We start from the raw sequence: 20,066 nt of genomic DNA, 5'->3' as shown, positions 1-20,066 counted from the left end.
ATACTTCAGGAAGTATGCTATTTTCTAATAGCCAGGCAGAGGGAATCTCTTTCTTTGTGTTCTAAACCCCAGCCCATCATTCACTCTCAAAGAGAGAGTGATTGGATTGATGGTGTTTCCTAGAGGAAACCCCCTCCTGGCTCATTTGCCCTGTTGCACTTCACTTCTCCACCCTTTCCTATCAAAAGAGAACATTGTTTCATTTTTACATATGTGTTGATCGTGTTTTATTCATATCTCCTATGAACTGTTGTTTTAATGTTTTCTGTTTGAACTTTTTTGCCTCAACTCCTTCGTGTTTTAAAACTTTGTCACTGATTATTTTTCTTTTTTCTCCTGTTAAATAAGTCTTTATTTGTAATGGCTGTATGCAGAATATATTAATTTTTAAATATCTGATTTCCCAAAAGTCTCCTTATCGTTGGAGTCTGAGGAAGACTGGCAAAAAGAGAGAGAAGGGTAGATTCCTTGTAGGCAAATAGTAAGTATATCTTACTATTTGCTATGTATTATTAAACTGAGCTTCATGGAGTTAACCCAGAATAAAGACCATCTCAAAGGATCAGTAACATTGATGGGGAGTATGCAAAGGTTGCAGGGAGAGAATGGGAAGAGTTGTTTTTTTTTTTTAAAGGATACATGAATAGCTTAATACTAGCTTTCCTTTGCACAACATACCTGCTAAACTCAAGTTCTCATTGACAAGAATCTGTATAAAAGAAATGGTAGAGAAGTAACTTGGTCATATCTCGTGTGATTTTCTTGCATTAGGGTCTGGGGGGTGATTGAAGTGCATTGTTGGGACAATTAATACCCATTGTGATATTATTTAAGTTACTTTCTCAGCTCAGTGTATGTTTCAGGCCAGCAATACTGCCTTTTTTTTTTTTTTTAAGATAGAACCAGGTTTGGAAATAGAATTGGGAGGTGGTGAACTGCTGGAAATCTTAACTGCTCCTTAGCTTTGGATTGGCTTATCTAAGAGACTCAGGTCTTTTAAAGAAGGACTCAGATATCCAACCCCCCACCCCCCAAATTTCAACCAGAATTTTAGTGCTAAGAGATACATATTTGTGGACTGAGAATCATGAAATGTGGCTTATAGAACTAGAAGCAAAGTTTATTAAAGGGAAATGTAGAGATATTTTAATTTAACCCTCTTATATTCCAAATTAGGAAACTGAGGTTCAAAGACATTGTTAATAGTGGCAAAGACTTTGCATAAAGTCTGTGATTCATTCCTTGCTACTTGGCTCTTAGCCGAGCCAGGTTGACCCCAGGACTGGTAGATCAGTGAGTTTTGAGCTTTTGTTTCTAAGAGCATCCTTGCTTTTCAGACCTTTTTCTAGAAAATTCTTAATAAAAATTGACACCTGCTAGGAACAAAATCCAACCAGTCCATCCTAAAGGAAATCAGTCCTGAATATTCATTGGAAGGACTGATGTTGAAGCTGAAACTCCAGTACTTTGGCCACCTGATGTGAAGAACTGACTCGTTAGAAAAGACCCTGATTCTGGGAAAGATTGAAGGCAGGAGAAGGGGACGACAGAGGATGAGATGGTTGGATGGCATCACCGACTCAATGGACCTGAGTTAGAGTAAACTCTGGGAGTTGGTGATGGACAGGGAGGCCTTGTGTGCTGCAGTTCATGGGGTCGCAGAGTCGGACACGACTGAGCGACTGAACTGAAGTTAACAAAATTTAACTTTTCTCTAAGATGTGGCTTGATTTTCATGATTGACTTGGTTTAGTTCTTACTGAGGGTATGGTAACAGTGCTTGGCCCCCACACCCCAACGCTATCTCTTAGAGATGTGTGCTCAGCAGTGCTTCTCATTAGGCTGGCATTTCTGAGTATTTTCATTTGGATAACCTATTATGCCTCCTACATGCAGGGGTATAATTAAAATGGCGTTCAGTATTTCAGGTTAAAGAGGACTAGAGAGATTGTTTAAGATAGTCCAGCAAATAACTGGGTGATGACTGTTTTGTTTTGTGCAGGTTTTTGCTTTTTTTAAAAGATCTCTGGCTGTCAATATTATCAACCAAAATACCCCCTCAGAATTATAATTTTGCTTCCCAAAAGCCTGCTTGTCTCTTTCTGATTTCTATAGGAATTGACAGATTTATGTAGTAATATTGGTAGCTCATTAAGCTAAGTCTCTGGAATCTCTTCTTTATGACCTGTTCAGGCAAAACTCGTCTGAGGAATGCACATCCGGCCCAGTTCTAGCATCCTGAAATTATGTGTGTACTTCACGCATTAAAGTCAGTTACAGGCTGCCTCTTAGTTTCTCATCTGGAGGATGATGTCATCTCATCTTTGACGGAAATGTTTCTGCTCTGAAAGCACTGGGAGAGGCTCTGGTATTAAGGCCAACTCTTGTTCCACATGCTGAAGGGGAGTGGGGGAGGGGAATGACAACTCTTTATTTTGGAGCTGTGTACTGTCCGAAAATATCTCTGTTTTGATTATCTCTTTTAAGGCCAACTCATTTCTCCTCTAAAGTTTACCTTTTTCACACTTCTCAGAATTGTATTAATTTTCTTTTCTTCCTCTACATTTTCTCCTTGCTGTCAATAGTAAGTCATAGCTGCCAGTGCTTTAGTAGCTGCAAACCAGTTTATGGAGGGTCCTAGTGATGTTTTGGCAAGTGACCAGAAACCAGCCCCTTTGGTACCTTTTTCATCACAAACACAATTTAGGCTGGGACTAAGGACCAAAATGGAGTGCTTCCTTAAGACTATTCAGAGTTACTCAGAAAAATTTTCTGTGACATAGTACGATGATTCAACTTTGTATTTTAGCAAGAATTGATTGGATTATTTCCTCTGTGGCACTTAACTGGCTGGTTCAGTTGTCTTGAAATTATTTTAGTAACATTAAAGATTTCTCAGCTAATTTTCATAATTTAGAGGCTAGATCTTTATTTTTCAAATATCCAGGAGATATGCTGAAATTAGGGATACCTGTTTTATGGGTGAATATTGATACTCTAAAGGATATGAAAGAGAAATTTTTCAGAGAGAACCTGTTAGCATATGCACTGATACAGGCTTGTTTCAGGTTGTATGGGCATCTCAGAGTAATAATGGAGAATGGGAGTGAGTGTATAGGAGTCATGCTTTATTTGTAGCTTGCAACTGTCAGCAGCTTTCTAGACATCTTTCACATTTTTCCTTCTAGTCTATCTCTGTAGCAGCATAATATGTTGTAATGAGCTCAGGTTAATGTGTAGGGAGGGGATTGATGGTGATCTGTATGTGTGGAACTTTGAGCACTAGTTTACTGGGGAAAATGGGTTATAAAACAGAACAATAAAGCCATTCCCATATATCTCTTTAATTGTTAAATTACCTGTTTGTTATAGAAAATTTATATAGATAAGGAAAAATAGAAACTTAAACTTAGAATATCACCTTAATCATACTATCCAATATCATCATATTTTAACATTTTAGTCTATAATATTCTGGACATTTATTATGTGTATAAATACATGTGACTTTATAGATAAGTGTTTTGGAAAGATACTGTACTATATAATTATTTAGCTTTTTCCATTAAACAGTTTATTGTGACAGCCTATCCATAAATGAACATAAAGATAATGGTTCTATACTATTCCATTTTATGACTATATCACAACTTATATCACCTATATTGTATATTTAGATTCTTTCCAATTACAGTTGTTACATACAGTGCTACACAAATATATTTGTACATATGTCTTTGTCCACTTGACCAGTTATTTTCTTAGGATAAATTCTCACTTCTGGGACAAATGGTACATATTTGCTTTTAAGGCTTTTTGCTAGATATTACCAAATTGCCCTCACGAGTGGAAGACCCTCAAGTAAAATGCATACACATTCTGTTTTAAAAGGATAGAAGCCTGTGTGCAAGGAGCTTTATACCTGAAATTGTTTTGCCAACCCTAAATCATGCAATAGTGAAATTGTTTGAGTTACAAGTTTTGTGATCACTCCTGGAATTTTTCTGCCAGAGCTGCCGCCTTTTTTTTTTTTGACTTCTACCTGCAGAAAATCTCACATTTCACAATATGGTACTGGGGATCAGGTCAGGTCCTGATAATAATTTTAAACTTTAGAGATGTAATGTGGGTTTTTAAAAAAATATGCTTGTTCTGTTGTAAGCAAGTAGAACCCCAGAAGTAAGTGATAATTTTCTGTTTTTCCTCATTTAGGTCTCCACTTTCTGTGCTGTGGGGTCAGCCGTAAGAGAGGTAGATCTGATGTGTATCTGTGCTGAAGAAGCATGAGCTCCTTTCAGTTACTAGCAGCGGACTCCTCTTCCCCATAACAATTGCGATTTTTTTTTTTTTAAGTAGTGTGCATGGCCTTTTGAGAAGGCTGTGAATGTACTGCAAAGATTATTTGACTTTAGCTTCCATTTCCCTCTACCCTCTCCAAAAAAAATGCTACCTTAACATAGCAACTTCTTTTCTCACAGTTCCACAATATAAGATGAATCCATTGACTATCTTTTGTCTCCCTCGAAGTCTTCCCATAACTCCATTTCCTTTTGTTTCAGTAAATGTGTCTCTCCTTCTTTTCCCTTTCTGTTGTACTTCTCATTTTCCCTGACCCTTCTTATCCTGTAGATGGGGTTTTATAATTCACAATGGTAATAATAATTGCTAGTATTTACAGAGCATTTATTACATGTTAAATGCTATATAGGATTTATTTAATTCTGATAACCTATGATGTACATGTTATTATATCTCCATTTTATGGATGAGGTAACCAAGGCCTAGAGAGTTTTAACCAACTTGTCAAGGTTATCTAGTTAGTAAATGTAGATCTAGTATTCAAACCTAGCCAACTTAGGTGTGCTGATTTCAGAGCCCACATTCCTACCCACAATACCTTACTGCTCTCTCACTAATCTAAAAGTCTGTGTGTGAACTAACTTGACTTTAAACCAGATTAAATATTTGTTATTCAACAAAGAATAGTGCAGAGGGGAACTTCCCCTTCTGATTTGCGCTGTCAAAATTCTGAGCTCCATGTGTAATACCTGGAGTTATTGATCATTCTTTCAGAAAACATTTTAGAAGTTAATGTGGATTTTTGCCAAGGATTGGTAATTGATTGTACAGTCAATTCTAAAATCATTAAAACAACAAGAGTGCCTATGAGATGCCCTCTTTTTGTCATTGCAGATTCAGTGGTCGTAACTTTTAACGCATTTAATCAGATTGAATCATGGTCCCACTGACAGCAAAAAGAAAACTCTTAATCTGAGAAGAATTAACTTTCTCTCTGTTAAAGTTGTTCGTGTCTTTTTATGAAGAAAAGAGGTACTTTGTACTGCTAGTGAGGACCTTAAGATCTGTGAAATTGCTCTGTCAAGTACCAGTGTTGAAAGGCAGCTGCTGCTCCTCTAGAATACTGGCATTGTCTGTTTCAAAACAAGTATAACCTCACTGAAAGAAAAGAAAGGTACTTTCCTACTGTTTTTGCCAGCGACATTGATGACGGTTGCTGGAGGAGCAGAGTAGTGGCATTGTTAATTCCGTTGAAAGAAATCAAAGGAGGACTCTTTATCCTCATATCAATGAAAGTGGGAAGGGAAGGGAAAACCTCAGGGGAAGAAAATACGTGTTCATACTGTCCATTAGCAGTTGTAAGATTTATTTAGTCTGTAAAAGCATTCTTGTTCCTTTGGTGCTTTCCTTTCCCCCTTAGACTCTGAGTGGCCAGGAAATTGAAAACAAAATATAGTTTAGAAGAGAGTTGAACTGGGGGGTTGGGAATGTGAATTCCAATTCTGTCTCTGTCACTACCTTTGCTTTTTAATTTTGAGCACATCCCTTATGCTCTGTTTATTTACTTATAATAGATTAAATACATCTTACTATTAAGAATTGGGCTTCCCTTGTGGCTCAGCTGGTAAAGAATCTGCCTGCAATGCGGGAGACCTGAGTTCGATCCCTAGGCTGGGAAGATCCGCTGGAGAAGGGAAGGGCTACCCACTTCAGTATTCTGGCCTGGAGAATTCCAAGGACTGTATAGTCCATGGGGTCCCAAAGAATCAGACTTGACTGAGCAACTTTCACATTAAGAATAGGTTAAAATCTCAAAGGCTCTTGTTGAATGATTTTTTAAAATAAATTGTTACTGATTTGTTAGCTTAAATGGGCATATAGGTTCATATGTGGCTGAAGGGACTAAGTTCTCAACTTGTTCTATTTAAAAATCAATTTTCATTAATATCTATAGATCTCAGCCAGATTGAGCCTGCCTTGGTCAGAATTTTTTAAAAATTCCCAAAGTGAGTATATCCTTGTTTCTCTAGGTCTTTTATTTGTTTGTTTAGTTATTAGTGGACAACAAGCCAGTCTTTATTAGTAAATATGTAATTGAGTACAGTTTTACACATTGGTCCTTGTTTATTTCCCGTAGATCTTTTTACATTTTCATCTTTCCACAGAGGAACTGGTACTTGAAGAAATCACCGTGATTGGCTCTGCATCATATATTGACCCACTCAGAATTAAGCTGTTTAAACAGTTATTTTTCTGACACAACCTGTTCGTCGTGGCTTTACTTTTTGGTGCCAGTGGAGCAACATTAGCCTTTCTTTTAGAATGCTTCTTGGTCCAGGGCCTAATAAGTAGGAACTACATGATCATGAAGGAAGCAAACAAACATGAAGGAAATGTTTTTCCCTGAGGAGGAGGAAATTTAACATTGGAACTCAGTAGTAGTTACTGTTCCGTCGGTCAGTTGTCTCTGACTCTTTGCAACCCCATGGACTGCAGCGCACCAGGCTTCTGTGTCCTCCACCATCTCCTAGAGCTTGCTCAAACTCACGTCCATTGAGTCAGTGATGCCATCCAGCCATCTCATCCTCTGTCGTCCCCTTCTCCTCCTGCCTTCAATCTTTCCCAGCATCAGGGGCTTTTCCAGTGAGTCGGCTCTTCACATCAGGTGGCCAGAGTACTTGAGCTTCAGCTTCAGCGTCAGTCCTTCCAATGAATATTCAGGATTGATTTTCTTTAGGATTGACTGGTTTGATCTCCTTGCAGTCCAAGGGACTCTCAAGGTCTTCTCCAGCGCCACAGTTCGAAAGCATCAATTTTTCAGTACTCAGCCTTCTTTATGGCGCAACTCTCGTGTCTGTACATGACTACTGGAAAAACCATAGCTTTGACTAGACAGACCTTTGTCTGCAAAGTGATGTCTCTGCTATTTAATATGTTGCCTAGGTTTGTCATAGCTTTTCTTCCATGGAGCAAGCGTCTTTTAATTCCATGGCTACAGTCACTGTCCGCAGTGATTTTGGAGCCCAAGAAAATAAAGTCTGTCACTGTTTTCCATTGTTTCCCCACCTATTTGCCATGAAGTGATGAGACCGGATGCCATGATCTTAGTTTTTTTAATATTAAATTTTAAGCCAGCTTTTTCACTCTCTTTCACCTGCAGGAGAGTTCTTCTCTGCTTTCTGCCGAAAGGGTGGTGTTATCTTCACGTCTGTGGTTATTGATATTTCTCCCTGCAGTTTTGATTGCTGCTTGTGATGCATCCAGCCTGGCATTTCACATGATGTGCTCTGCATAGAAGATAAATAAACAGGGTGACAATGGAGACATCCGGGACGCACTCCTTTCCCGGGTTGGAACCAGTCTGTTGTTCCATGTTTGGTTCTAATTGTTGCTTCTTGACCTGCAGTTTCCTCACCCAAAAAAAGGATGCTATATATGGATTGTGGGTATGGATTATAAGATGATAGTTTATACTTATCAGAATATTTTTTACACAGATGCTAGAAAGCAAACTTTCTGTTGACTGATACTCTAATCTTAACTTAGGGATAAATCTCATTCTCCTTAAACATTGGCTTGCTGTGAGCAGAGGCTACTCTTACGGGCTTCTCACTGCAGTGGCTTCTCTCGTTGCTGAGCACAGATTCTAGGTGCATGGGTTTAGTAGTTGTGGCTCACGGGCTTATATGCCCTTCGGCATGTGGGATCTTCCCAGACTAGGGATCAAACCAGTGTCCTCTGTATTGCATGATGGATTCTTGACCACTGGACCCCAATCGTATTATTATTCAGACCCCAGTATCCTTCCAACTGCCTCAGCTGTAGTGTTTTGAGGATTAATCCAAGTTTTGCAGTTGCAGATAGCTAAGTAATTGGCACCATGTTCCACTGAGTTAAGTCCTCCCACCCTCATTCTGGGTACTTTGCAAGAGTGTAGCAGCCCTGGAGCTATGTGTTTATGAGATAAAACTAGGAAAGGTAGCAAGGTAGAACTTTTTAGGGAGTAAGAAAGCCCCAGACTTACACACTGCCTTGAACTCACTCACCTGCTTTTTTGGTTCATTGTTTAACTTGGTCAGTGACTCCTTACATGAAGAGGTTGTTCTGTTCTAGGAGAAACTGTCAGCCTAGAATTGGACATTGGCTCTTGGTTCTGTCAGATCCCTCCAAACCCCTTCCTTTGGGGTAAAAGAGGAAGAAATAAGCCAAGTACTGACCAAGGAGTCCAGAATCAGTGTTGTTTTCTCAGCTGAAAGAATGCGTATTTCGTCATTGAGAATCACTAATTCTACTGTTGTGTGTATACTTGCACAAGGGTTTGTTGGGGATATGGGGAGGCTAAGGGTTTGGGGAGCAGCCAAGAACTTTGAGGTGCTAATTAGAATTTCATGATGGTCTAGGTAATTGAACATTAAACCTTCCTGAGGGCCCAACTTTGCTCTTCCATAGAACTCACATATGACAACGTATTTGTGTAGCACATCATAGTCCATGAAGTACTTTGATTTAGTTTATCTCATCTAATCTTTACATAAACCTTCTAATATAGATTCTTCTTTTTTAGTTATTAATAGAGAATAATTTGCCTGTAGTAACAGGGAATTGAGGACTTCCCTGTGGTTCAGTCTGCCTGCAGTGTGGGAGATCCGGGTTTGATCCCTGGGTTGGGAATATCCCCTGGAGATGGGAATGGCGACCCACTCCAGTATTCTTGCCTGGAGAATTCCATGGACAGAGGAGCCTGGTGGGCTACAGTCCATGGGGTTGCAAAGAGTCAGACACGACTGAATGACTAACACACACACACACAACAGGGATCTGAACCCAGCTCAGCATGTTGGCTCTCAAATGAAGGGTTTTAAGAATCAAAGGGTTTGACTAATTTTTTGTTAGTTAGTGCCTTAAATTTTACAGTTAAGTTAGCAGTTTTAATTTTGAATCTTGAGTTGTGCTGACTTATTGTTCCTTGGAAGCTTTAGCTTACGGTTCCAGTCCTAGGTTCCAGGTCTTTCGCCTACCTGAACTTGACCTGATTGAAGATGAAGCATCCTGCAAGAAACATACATTTTGGGGCTTTGCTGTTTTTCTAATTTTCTGGGTCATTTTATGCAGCCCATCTTCCTAACAGCTAGATGACATTTTTCCTACCTCCTTTTTTGGAAAGAGGAATGAAAACCATCTGTTACCCATAATTTTGCTACTCTGACTCATTAAGGAAATTTTGCTGCTCTGTTTATTGGTACCAGAAAAGCTTTTACCATTAAACCTTACATATGGACCAGAACTGAGATTTTCTTACTCAGCTACTAACTTATGTTATTAAGGATTCTTCCCATTTGGATTCTTCTTTCTTTTTTAAAATTTATTTAATTTATTGTTTACTTGGCTGCATCAGGTCTTAGTTGCACGACACTGGATCTTTGTTGCATCGTGTGAACTCTTTGGTTGTGATACACGGACTCTCTTGTGTGGATGCTCAGTAGTTGCAGTACATGGGCTTAGTTGTTCCGTGGCATGTGGGATCTTCGTTACCCAGTCAGGGGTCGCACCTGCATCCTCTGCTGTGGAAGGTGGAATCTTAACCACTGGACCATCAGGGAAGTTCCTGGATTCTTTTAAATTTTCTTTAATGTGGCTAATTTTTATTCTGTTTGAATTCTTGAACTAGATCAAAGTAATATATCAGTAGTCTTTGAAGAAAAAAGACCAACAGTTTTCAATATGAAGGGGAGAAAGGTCTGTCTGCCTGATTGATCGTGTGTCTCCAGAGTGATCATGGGTGAAGTCTTAAGGATGGCATACCCTTAAGAACTGACTTAACCTTAAGAAAAAAAAGATTTAACCTTTTGGAGTAGTTTTCTATGGATAGTGGTCTTTTAGTCACTTTCTAAACATATTCTTGAAATCTTTTCTATATTTCAACTGATAAAAGTCATAAATAATATTTAACTACACACATATGTTATACATCCCCACTGATGAAATATTCAGTAACTAAACAACAAATTCCTGTTGCATTTACAGCAGGATCAAGATGAAGATGTAAGGGTATAGAATCAGGTTTTACCTGCATTGAATGCTTTTTCATTTTTTCATCACTGCATTTTCCCATCCATAGCTTCTTCCATCTCCACAGACCAACTCTTTTTTTAATTGAAGGATAGTTGATTGACAATATTATTTTAGTTTTAGGTATACAGTTAATTATTCAATATTTTTATAAACTATACCCCATTTAAAATTACTACATAGTAACGGCTATATTTCTTTATGCTGTACAATATATCCTTGCTTATTTATTTGCTTATTTATTTTATGCATAATAGTTTGTGTCTCTTACTCCTACCCCAGCTTGCCCTTCTGCCCTTTTCACTTCCCACTGGTAACCATTAGTTCTCTGTGAGTCTGTTTTTGTTATATACATTTGTTTTATTTTTTAAATTTCACAAAGCAGTGATAACATAAAGTGTTTGTTTTTCTCTGAATTATTTCACTAAGCATAATACTCTAGGGCCATTCACATTGTTGCAGAGTGTAAGATTTCATTCTTTTCTATGACTGAGTGGTATTCTATTGCATACAGATACACACACACATGCACACACACAAACACCCACAGCTGCTTTATTCATTGATCTGTTGATGAACACTTAGGTGCTTCCATATCTTGGCTGTTGTAAATAAAGCTTCTGTAGATCAACTTTTTACCTTTTTTTTTTTGAAATAATTAGTAGAAGTGCAAAGCACCATAGATATGCTCTAAAGCTTCTACAGGAAAAATTATTAGTCAAGTCTAGGCTGTCCGCTAACTCTGGTATCTCTTATGCCCTTTCTCTTTCAACCATGGTATCAAATGAGACACTTTGGGCTCTGATGGTTAAATGTATCAAGGACAGATGTATTTCCTAGAGAAAATATGAACACTTGGATAAGAAAAAGGAACTAGAAAAAGGCTGGAATATGTATAAGGGCTCTGTGAGTATGGACGAGGAAAAGGAAGGGACATTTAAAATCCCTATCCAAAAAGATCTGGTATCACTGAGGCAGGAACCCATTGTCAGGTCTAGTTTGACTCAAACCCTAATTGTTCAGTGAGCTTGATAGAGATTGTGCAAGTGTGTATACATATTTATAGTTATGTTTGTTTATTATTTTTTTTAAACAGCATCTGGAATCAAGAGACCCATGGCATCTGAGGTGAGTTTTATATACTGATATACAGTGGTTCTAAAACCTTAATTCTGGGATAGAAGGATACCTGTTTATGACATCCTTATTTGCCCCCTACTGGGGTCTTGAAATCTATTGATAGGTATGGTTCTCACATCTCTTTGGTAAGCTAGTGATTATACAACTCTACTTTTGTCACAGTTTATTATGAATATTAACAACAGCTCAGATTTATTGAGTATTTTTATTTTTTTTAATTTATTTGTCTGCATCAGTCTTAGTTGTTGCATGTGGGATTTAGTTCTCTGACCAGAAATGGAACCTGGGCCCCATGCATTGGGAGCACAGAATCTTAGCCACTGAACCACCAGGGAAGTCACTATTAAACATTTTAAATGTACCAAATGTAGTGTTCAGTTCAGTCGCTCAGCCATGTCCAAACTTTGCAACCCCATGAACCGCAGCACGCCAGGCCTCCCTGTCCATCACCAACACCCAGAGTTTACCCAAACTCATGTCCATTGAGTTAGTGATGCCATCCAGCCATCTCATCCTCTGTTGTCCCCTTCTCCTCCTGCCTTCAGTCTTTCCGAACATCAGGGTCTTTTCAGATGAGTCAGTCTTCGCATCAGGTGGCCAAAGTACCGGAGCTTCAGCTTCAACATCAGTCCTTCCAACGAACACCCAGGACTGATCTCCTTTAGGATGGACTGGTTGGATCTCCTTGCAGTCCAAGGGACTCTCAAGAGTCTTCTCCAACACCACAGTTCAAAAGCGTCAATTTTTCGGCGCTTAGCTTTCTTTATAGTCCAACTCTCACATCCATACATGTCTACTGGAAAAACCGTAGCCTTGACTAGATGGACCTTTGTTGACAAAGTAATGTCTCTGCTTTTTAATATGCTTTCTAGGTTGGTCATAACTTTCCTTCCAAGGAGTAAGCGTCTTTTAGTTTCATGGCTGCAGTCACTATCTGCAGTGATTTTGGAGCCCCCAAAAATAAAAGATCAGCCACTGTTTCCACTGTTTCCCCATCTATTTGCCATGGAGTGATAGGACCAGAAGCCATGATCTTAGTTTTCTGAATGTTGAGCTTTAAGCCAACTTTTTCACTCTCCTCTTTCACTTTCATCAAGAGACTCTTTAGTTCTTCTTCACTTTCTGCCGTAAGGGTGGTGTCATCTGCATATCTGAGGTTATTGATATTTCTCCCGGCAGTCTTGATTCCAGCTTGTGCTTCCTCCAGCCCAGCGTTTCTCATGATGTACTCTGCATAGAAGTTAACTAAGCAGGGTGACAGTATACAGCCTTGACGTACTCCTTTTCCTATTTGGAACCAGTCTGTTGTTCCATGTCCAGTTCTAACTGTTGCTTCCTGACCTGCATACAGGTTTCTCAAGAGGCAGGTCAGGTGGTCTGGTATTCCCATCTCTTTCAGATTTTCCACAGTTTATTGTGATTCACACAGTCAAAGGCTTTGGCAAAGTCAATAAAGCAGAAATCGATGTGTTTCTGGAACTCTCTTCCTTTTTCCATGATCCAGTGGATGTTGGCAATTTGATCTCTGGTTCCTCTGCCTTTTCTAAAACCAGCTTGAACATCTAGAAGTTCACGGTTTTCACGTATTGCTGAAGCCTGGCTTGGAGAATTTTGAGCATTACTTTACTAGCATGTGAGATGAGTGCAATTGTGTGGTAGTTTGAGCATTCTTTGGCATTGCCTTTATTTGGGATTGGAGTGAAAACTGACCTTCTCTAGTCCTTTCTTTGGGATTGGAGTGAAAACTGACCTTTTCCAATCCTGTGGCCACTGCTGAGTTTTCCAAATTTGCTGACATATTGAATGTAGCACTTTCACAGCATCATCTTTCAGGATTTGAAATAGCTCAGCTGGAATTCCATCGCCTCCACTAGCTTTGTTCGTAGTGATATCCTAAGGCCCACTTGACTTTGCATTCCAGGATGTCTGGTTCTAGGTGAGTGATCACACCATTGTGATTATCTGGGTCGTGAAGATCTTTTTTGTATAGTTCTTCTGTGTATTCTTACCACCTCTTCTTAATATTTTCTGCTTCTGTTAGGTCCATACCATTTCTGTCCTTTATTGAGCCCATCTTTGCATGAAATGTTCCCTTGGTATCTCTAATTTTCTTGAAGAGATCTCTAGTCTTTCCCATTCTATTGTTTTCCTCTATTTCTTTGCATTGATCGCTGAGGAAGGCTTTCTTATCTCTCCTTGCTATTCTTTGGAACTCTGCATTCAGATGCTTATATTTTTCCTTTCCTCCTTTGCTTTTTGCTTCTCTTCTTTTCACAGCTATTTGTAAGGCCTCCCCAGACAGCCATTTTGCTTTTTTGCATTTCTTTTTTTGAGGATGTTCTTGATCCCTGTCTCCTGTACAATGTCACGAACCTTGATCCATAGTTTATCAGGCACTCTATCAGATCTAGTCCCTTAAATCTATTTCTCACTTCCACTGTATAATCATAAGGGATTTGATTTAGGTCATACTTGAGTGGTCTAGTGGTTTTCCCCACTTTTTCAATTTAAGTCTGAATTTGACAATAAGGAGTTCATGATCTGAGCCACAGTCAGCTCCCTGTCTTGTTTTTGCTGTATAGAGCTTCTCCATCTTTGGCTGCAAGGAATATAATCAGTCTGATTTCAGTGTTGACCATCTGGTGATGTCCACGTGTAGAGTGTTCTCTTATGTTGTTGGAAGAGGGTGTTTGCTATGACCAGTGCATTTTCTTGGCAAAACTCTATTAGTCTTTGCCCTGCTTCATTCCACATTCCAAAGCCAAATTTGCCTGTTACTCCAGGTGTTTCTTGACTTCCTACTTTTGCATTCCAGTCCCGTATAATGAAAAGGACATCGTTTTGGGGTGTTAGTTCTAAAAGATCTTGTAGGTCTTCATGGAACTGTTCAACTTCAGCTTCTTCAGCATTACTGGTCGGGGCATAGACTTGGATTACCGTGATATTGAATGGTTTGCCTTGGAAACGAACAGAGATCATTCTGTCGTTTCTGAGATTGCATCCAAGTACTGCATTTCAGACTCTCTTGTTGACTGTGATCGCTACTGCATTTCTTCTAAGGGATTCTTGCCCACAGCAGTAGATATAATGCTCATCTGAGTTAAATTCACCCATTCCAGTCCATCTTAGTTCACTGATTCCTAGAATGGCAACATTCACTCTTGCCATCTCCTGTTTGACCGCTTCCAATTTGCCTTGATTCATGGAACTGACATTCCAGGTTCCTATACAGTATTGCTCTTTAGAGCATCGGACCTTGCTTCTATCACCAGTCACGTCCATAACTGGGTGTTGTTTTTGTTTTGGATCCATCCCTTCATTCTTTCTGGAGTTATTTCTCCACTGATCTCCAATAGCATATTTTGGGCACCTAGCGACCTGGGGAGTTCATCTTTCAGTGTCCTATCTTTTTGCCTTTTCATACAGTTCATGTATGTAGTGTACCAAAATGTAAATAATGTATCTAAGTAAGTATTCTTTTTTAATCCTGCAGAGAACCTCTATTAGGATAGCTGCTGCTGTTATCCTTGTTTTATAGATGAAGAAAGTGAGGATTAGTGGTTATTTAGCTTGCCCAAGGTCTCATAATTAATAATATGGCATTAAGAAGGTTAGGATTCTAAGCCAGTCTGACACTAAAACTCACTCCATTGTTTTGTTGTTAATACTTCCTATTGCATAGCTTCAGTGAATATGGCAAACTTCTTTTAACCATACTGAAGCTGTTGGTTTCCTGTATTTCTTTTTTGTGCAGAGTATGTTACATTGGTTTAATTTTTTTCTCATGATGTGTTTCCCAACCCTCTCTTTACTTCTTGCATCTCTCCTGGGGTTTGTGACAGGGCGGAATGTGGACCCTTTTGGCATAGGATTTTAGGCTTTTCTCTCAGAACATCTTCCAGGGTCTGTCAGGTTATTTATTGAGGGTTTTCTCCACTAAGGGCCTTAGTAAGAATGAAAGTTAAAGTGAAATCGCTCAGTTGTGTCCGACTCTTTGCGACCCCGTGGACTGTAGCCCACCAAGCTCCTCAGTCCATGGGATTCTCCAGGCAAGAATACTGGAGTGGATTGCCATTTCCTTCTCCGGGGGATCTTCCCGACCCAGGGATCGAACCCAAGTCTCCTTCATTGCAGACAGACGCTTTAACCTCTGAGCCACCAGGGAAGCCTTACTATTCTTAGTAAGAATAGTAGAACTTAAATCAGGTCCTAAAACAGTAAGATGCTATTTCCAGTAGTCATTTTGCATTTTGGCTTTATTAACTGAATGAATATTGGCATCATGAAGAATACTTTCATGTCTATTGTGCTGGCATCTTGGCTGTGGAGAATAGCCTTCTAGTTTCTACTCCACTGGTTTTATTTCTTCCTTTTTTCTGAGGCTGTCATGTGAGTAGAAAACAGAGCCATATCATATTCTCAGGAATCTCTTTGAGGCAGGGAGGCCCTTTTTTTAGAGAATTTGTCTCATTGCCTTAGCCTTTTAATATCTGGACTCAACAGTACTTATATTTGTTAGTGGCCAGTTCATTTCTGCTAGTGAAGTCAGTTTGCGCAAATAGTATTCAGGTTGGGTTGAAAATTAGAGGAGGAGTAATTGTGAAAGGAATCTGGGTCTATAAAGCTCTATTTCTGTCTTGCTTTTTTATACTGGGGGTCTCTCCTTTTTCCTGGGGCTGCTACTAATATCTTCTACTTCCCCTGTTTCTGCTTTTCTTCAGTGATAATCATTTTAATTTTCTTTGTCATTTTTCTGAGGACCACAGGTGAAATATGTGTCCTTTGGAGTGCTCTTTTAGTCAGTTGTAATTCTTTGGGCTTTCCTGGTGGCTCAGAGGTTAAAGTGTCTGCCTGCAATGTGGGAGACCTGGGTTTGATCCCTGGGTTGGGAAGATCCCCTGGAGAAGGAAATGGCAACCCACTCCAGTATTCATGCATGGAGAATCCAATGGACGGAGGAGCCTGGTGGGCTACAGTCCATGGTGTTGCAAAGAGTCTGACAGGACTGAGCAAGCGACTTAATTCTTTGGGTAGCAACACTGTAACTTTGTGTTTGCATAGGGTAGATCTTCAGAAGATTTTATAAAATGTTCTTGATCCTAAAAAGGGTATGTTCAGTGTTTTATTTTGATGTACCATCATGGTAGCAGTTTGATGTGTTATGTGGAAATTATATACTAATGTTGAATCTTCTTATTATAGGCGGCTTATTCCTCTGGCATGTCCATGAAGAAAATAGGTCACCGAGGTGTTGATTCCTCAGGAGAGACAACATATAAAAAGGTGCGTCTGAGTGGAACCTTTTCATCTTATTCCAGGAAGGGCTAGTTTTGTCTCTTTGATTATATTCTCCACATTCTATCCCATTTCTTGATACCCTAAACCTTTGCACAATAGCCGTCATACAACTTGAATTTTAGAATTTACATCACAAAGGGTGAATTATCTAACCACCTGTATATGTGTTTAAATAAGAATGTTCTTAATGGACAAATCTGATGTTGGATGAATTTTCACTGAGCTGAAGCAGTTGTGTTTCCTTGTTAAGATATAAACATGTAATGGCAACCCACTTTAGCATTCTTGCCTGGCAAATCCCTTGGATAGAGGAACTGGGTGGGCTACAGTCCTTGGGGTCACGAAGAGTCGGATACCACTTAGTAACTAAACAAACAAATAACAATAAGCCCTCAAGGCCATTTTAACCTAGCTTTGGGGAACCATGTGTTTTGATGTTTTTCTGTCTTTACTCTGGTGCTGGGTATACATAAAGTAAAGGCTGGATCCAGTTCAGCCTGGTGATACAGACAGGTCAGATGTGTTTTCTCTCTTCTTTGTGTGTCCTTTTTTTTTTTAATGTTTATTTATTTGTTTTTGGCTGTGCTGAGCCTTTGTTGCTTTGTGGACTTTGCTCTGGTCGTGGTGAGCAGGGCCTGCAGTCTAGTTGTGGTGTGTGGACTTCTCATTGGGGTGGCTTCTCTTGTTATAGAGCACGTGCTCTAGAGCTCACAGGCTTCAGTAACTGCCGCAGGGGCTCAGTAGTTGTGGTTCCTGGGCTCCAGAGCAGAGGCTCAATAGTTTGGCACACAGGCTCAGCCACTCCACAGCATGTGGGATCCTCCTGGACCAGGGATCAAACCTGCGTCCCCTTCATTGGCAAGCAGATTATTTATCACTGAGCCGCCAGGGAAGCTCTTGGGTTTAGTTTTTTTAAGATTATAGTTTCAGTTGGTGGATAGGGCCTAGAGCACCTGATTTTGAACTAGAGATATGAAATGGATTGAAAAGATAGTAGTAATAACCAAGAAGAGGAAATTGAACTGGTGAAGGGAGAGCAGAAGAGGAGCATCGTGGGGTGATCCAGTTCTTCAGTTCCGGGCTAATTGGAGATGCTTAGGTTTCCTGCGGTGGAGTGTTAAACCCCTGTATGGCACCTGTACCTTGTCTGGCCCATGTCAGTTTTCTTGTGTCTGTTTTTTGTCTTACCGCATTGTCCGAAGTGAGAGAGGTACACTCATGCATTCTCCGTCAGGGATCTGACTGCCCAGATCAGATCAATTCAACAGACATTTATTGAGCTCATTTTATGTGGTGAAAAGTGAGATGACAAACTGAGTTTCTAGTCTAAGAGAGGCAAGCACTTAAAAAATTAATTATAATTTTAATGCCCCATGAGGACTAAGTAGAAAGGCAAGTAAATACTTGGTAAGGGTTGGGGATAAGGGAAATGGCTTAGAACAAAACTATCCAATAGAACTTCCTATGTGATTGAAATGTGCTATACCTGTGTTATCCAGGGTGGTAGCCACTAACCATACCTGAATGTGTCTAGCAAAACTGAAGAAGTGATTTTTAAATTAAATTAAATTTTAATTAACTTAGAATTAAATAGCCGAGTGTGGCTACTAACTACTGTATTAGATAGCACAGATCTAGTTAATATGACATTTTCTCATGACATTGGAATCCTGATTGTAAGAATGGAGCTCTTATATTTGTATTTTGACCATAATATGATAATGGGCTTCTCTGGTGGCTCAGATGGTAAAGAATCCACCTGCAATGCAGGAGACCTGGGGTCAGTCCCTGGGTTGGGAAGATCCCCTGGAGGAGGGCATGGCAGCATACTCCATTATTCTTGCCTGGAGAATCCCCATGGACAGAGGAGCCTGGAGGGCTACAGTACATGGGGTCACAAAGAGTAGGACACAAATGGGGGAGTAAGCACACACACATGATAATTTTAAAGCTAAATACTTCTCTCAGAAATAATTTTAATCTTTCAGGCTTTTTAGTAGCTTTTTTTTGCCACTCTGTTGGCCTTGGGACATCACTCAGGCCTGGTCTTAGAGGACTGAGCTTCAGTCAGTCAGAATATCATTTAATTTTAGTTAACATTCTGTATCTGATGAATAAAATATTTGGAGGACCTTGTATGCTCTGGGGGCAGGAACCTTTGGAGTGAGACCTGAGATTGTTCTCTCATTTCAGTGTATCTTCCAGATGTGGAGGTTGGAGGAACACTTTGCCTAGTGAAGGCTGGCTCCCATAGTCACACCTTTGCTACTCTGTATTGTCATGCCTCTCCAGTCTTTTCAGGCTTCACTGCCATGTGGAGCCATGAAGATGGGGAAATTGGATTGCCCCAGTTAAGAATGAACCACTGGAAGGGCATTTGCTTTCCATTGTTTCTTCTGGTTCTTCTCTCCTGAGTTTTTACTGCTGTAATCAGATTTAATACTAGAAACTTTCCTCTTGTTTCAGACAACCTCATCAGCCTTAAAAGGTGCCATCCAGTTAGGGATTACTCACACTGTAGGAAGCCTGAGTACCAAACCAGAGCGAGATGTCCTCATGCAAGACTTCTACGTGGTGGAGAGTATCTTCTTCCCGAGGTACAGTGGTTAATTAATGTTCAGAAGAATGTCCTGGGAAATGTGACTTTTTTATATCAACATTAGGACATTTTAGAAATTCATACCTAATTTAGGCATGCATCCAATCCTTAGCCTGATATTAATCAGTGTGACGTAGGACTGGAGGATTTGGACAGTAGATGCTATCCTTTGGATGCTTCTGTGAGCCTCTGGCCTATGGACTGAGCCCTGAAAAGCACTTCAGGGCGTTGGATAGGGGGTATATGATCCCTGCTTCATGTCTTAATCCCTTTGTCGCACCTGTGTCCCATTATGTAACTGACTCATCCAGTCCCTTTGGTTCTCTCAGGAGGGTTGTATTGACTTGCCTCGGTGACTGTCTTCCCAGGGTTGTGGACTCCCTAAATTACAGGGACTGGTAAGTTATGACTTCTTCTTTTTAACCCCACAGTGAAGGGAGCAACCTGACCCCTGCTCATCACTACAATGACTTTCGATTCAAGACCTACGCACCTGTTGCCTTCCGATACTTTCGGGAGTTATTTGGTATCCGGCCTGATGATTATTTGGTAAGCTTCCGGACCTCAGGACTCTGGGACTCCAGTATCAGAGGAGTACTTCCAAAGGAAGACCTCTGCACATTCTTGCTCTTATTTGTTTATTTTAGAATAGAATTGTACC

General features: G+C 39.9%; 1 protein-coding gene across 2 annotated transcripts in view; it reads left to right on the top strand.

Moving 5' to 3' along the window:
* The window catches only part of PIP5K1A (phosphatidylinositol-4-phosphate 5-kinase type 1 alpha), a 39,604-nt gene that overhangs the window by 5,681 nt on the left and 13,857 nt on the right, over window positions 1–20,066 (top strand). The window contains exons 2-6 of one of the 2 annotated variants that reach the window (XM_040230701.1): window positions 4,213–4,251; window positions 11,465–11,496; window positions 16,711–16,791; window positions 19,273–19,403; window positions 19,837–19,954. In XM_040230701.1, coding sequence (XP_040086635.1) covers window positions 4,213–4,251; window positions 11,465–11,496; window positions 16,711–16,791; window positions 19,273–19,403; window positions 19,837–19,954 — 401 coding nt within the window. The remainder of the gene's footprint in view (window positions 1–4,212; window positions 4,252–11,464; window positions 11,497–16,710; window positions 16,792–19,272; window positions 19,404–19,836; window positions 19,955–20,066) is intronic. The other variant, XM_040230702.1, reaches the window with a different exon arrangement.

Source organism: Oryx dammah, unplaced genomic scaffold, assembly GCF_014754425.2.
Source record: "Oryx dammah isolate SB20612 unplaced genomic scaffold, SCBI_Odam_1.1 HiC_scaffold_28, whole genome shotgun sequence".
Classification (NCBI taxonomy): Eukaryota; Metazoa; Chordata; class Mammalia; order Artiodactyla; family Bovidae; genus Oryx; species Oryx dammah.
This window is presented reverse-complemented; position numbering and strand designations above follow the sequence as displayed.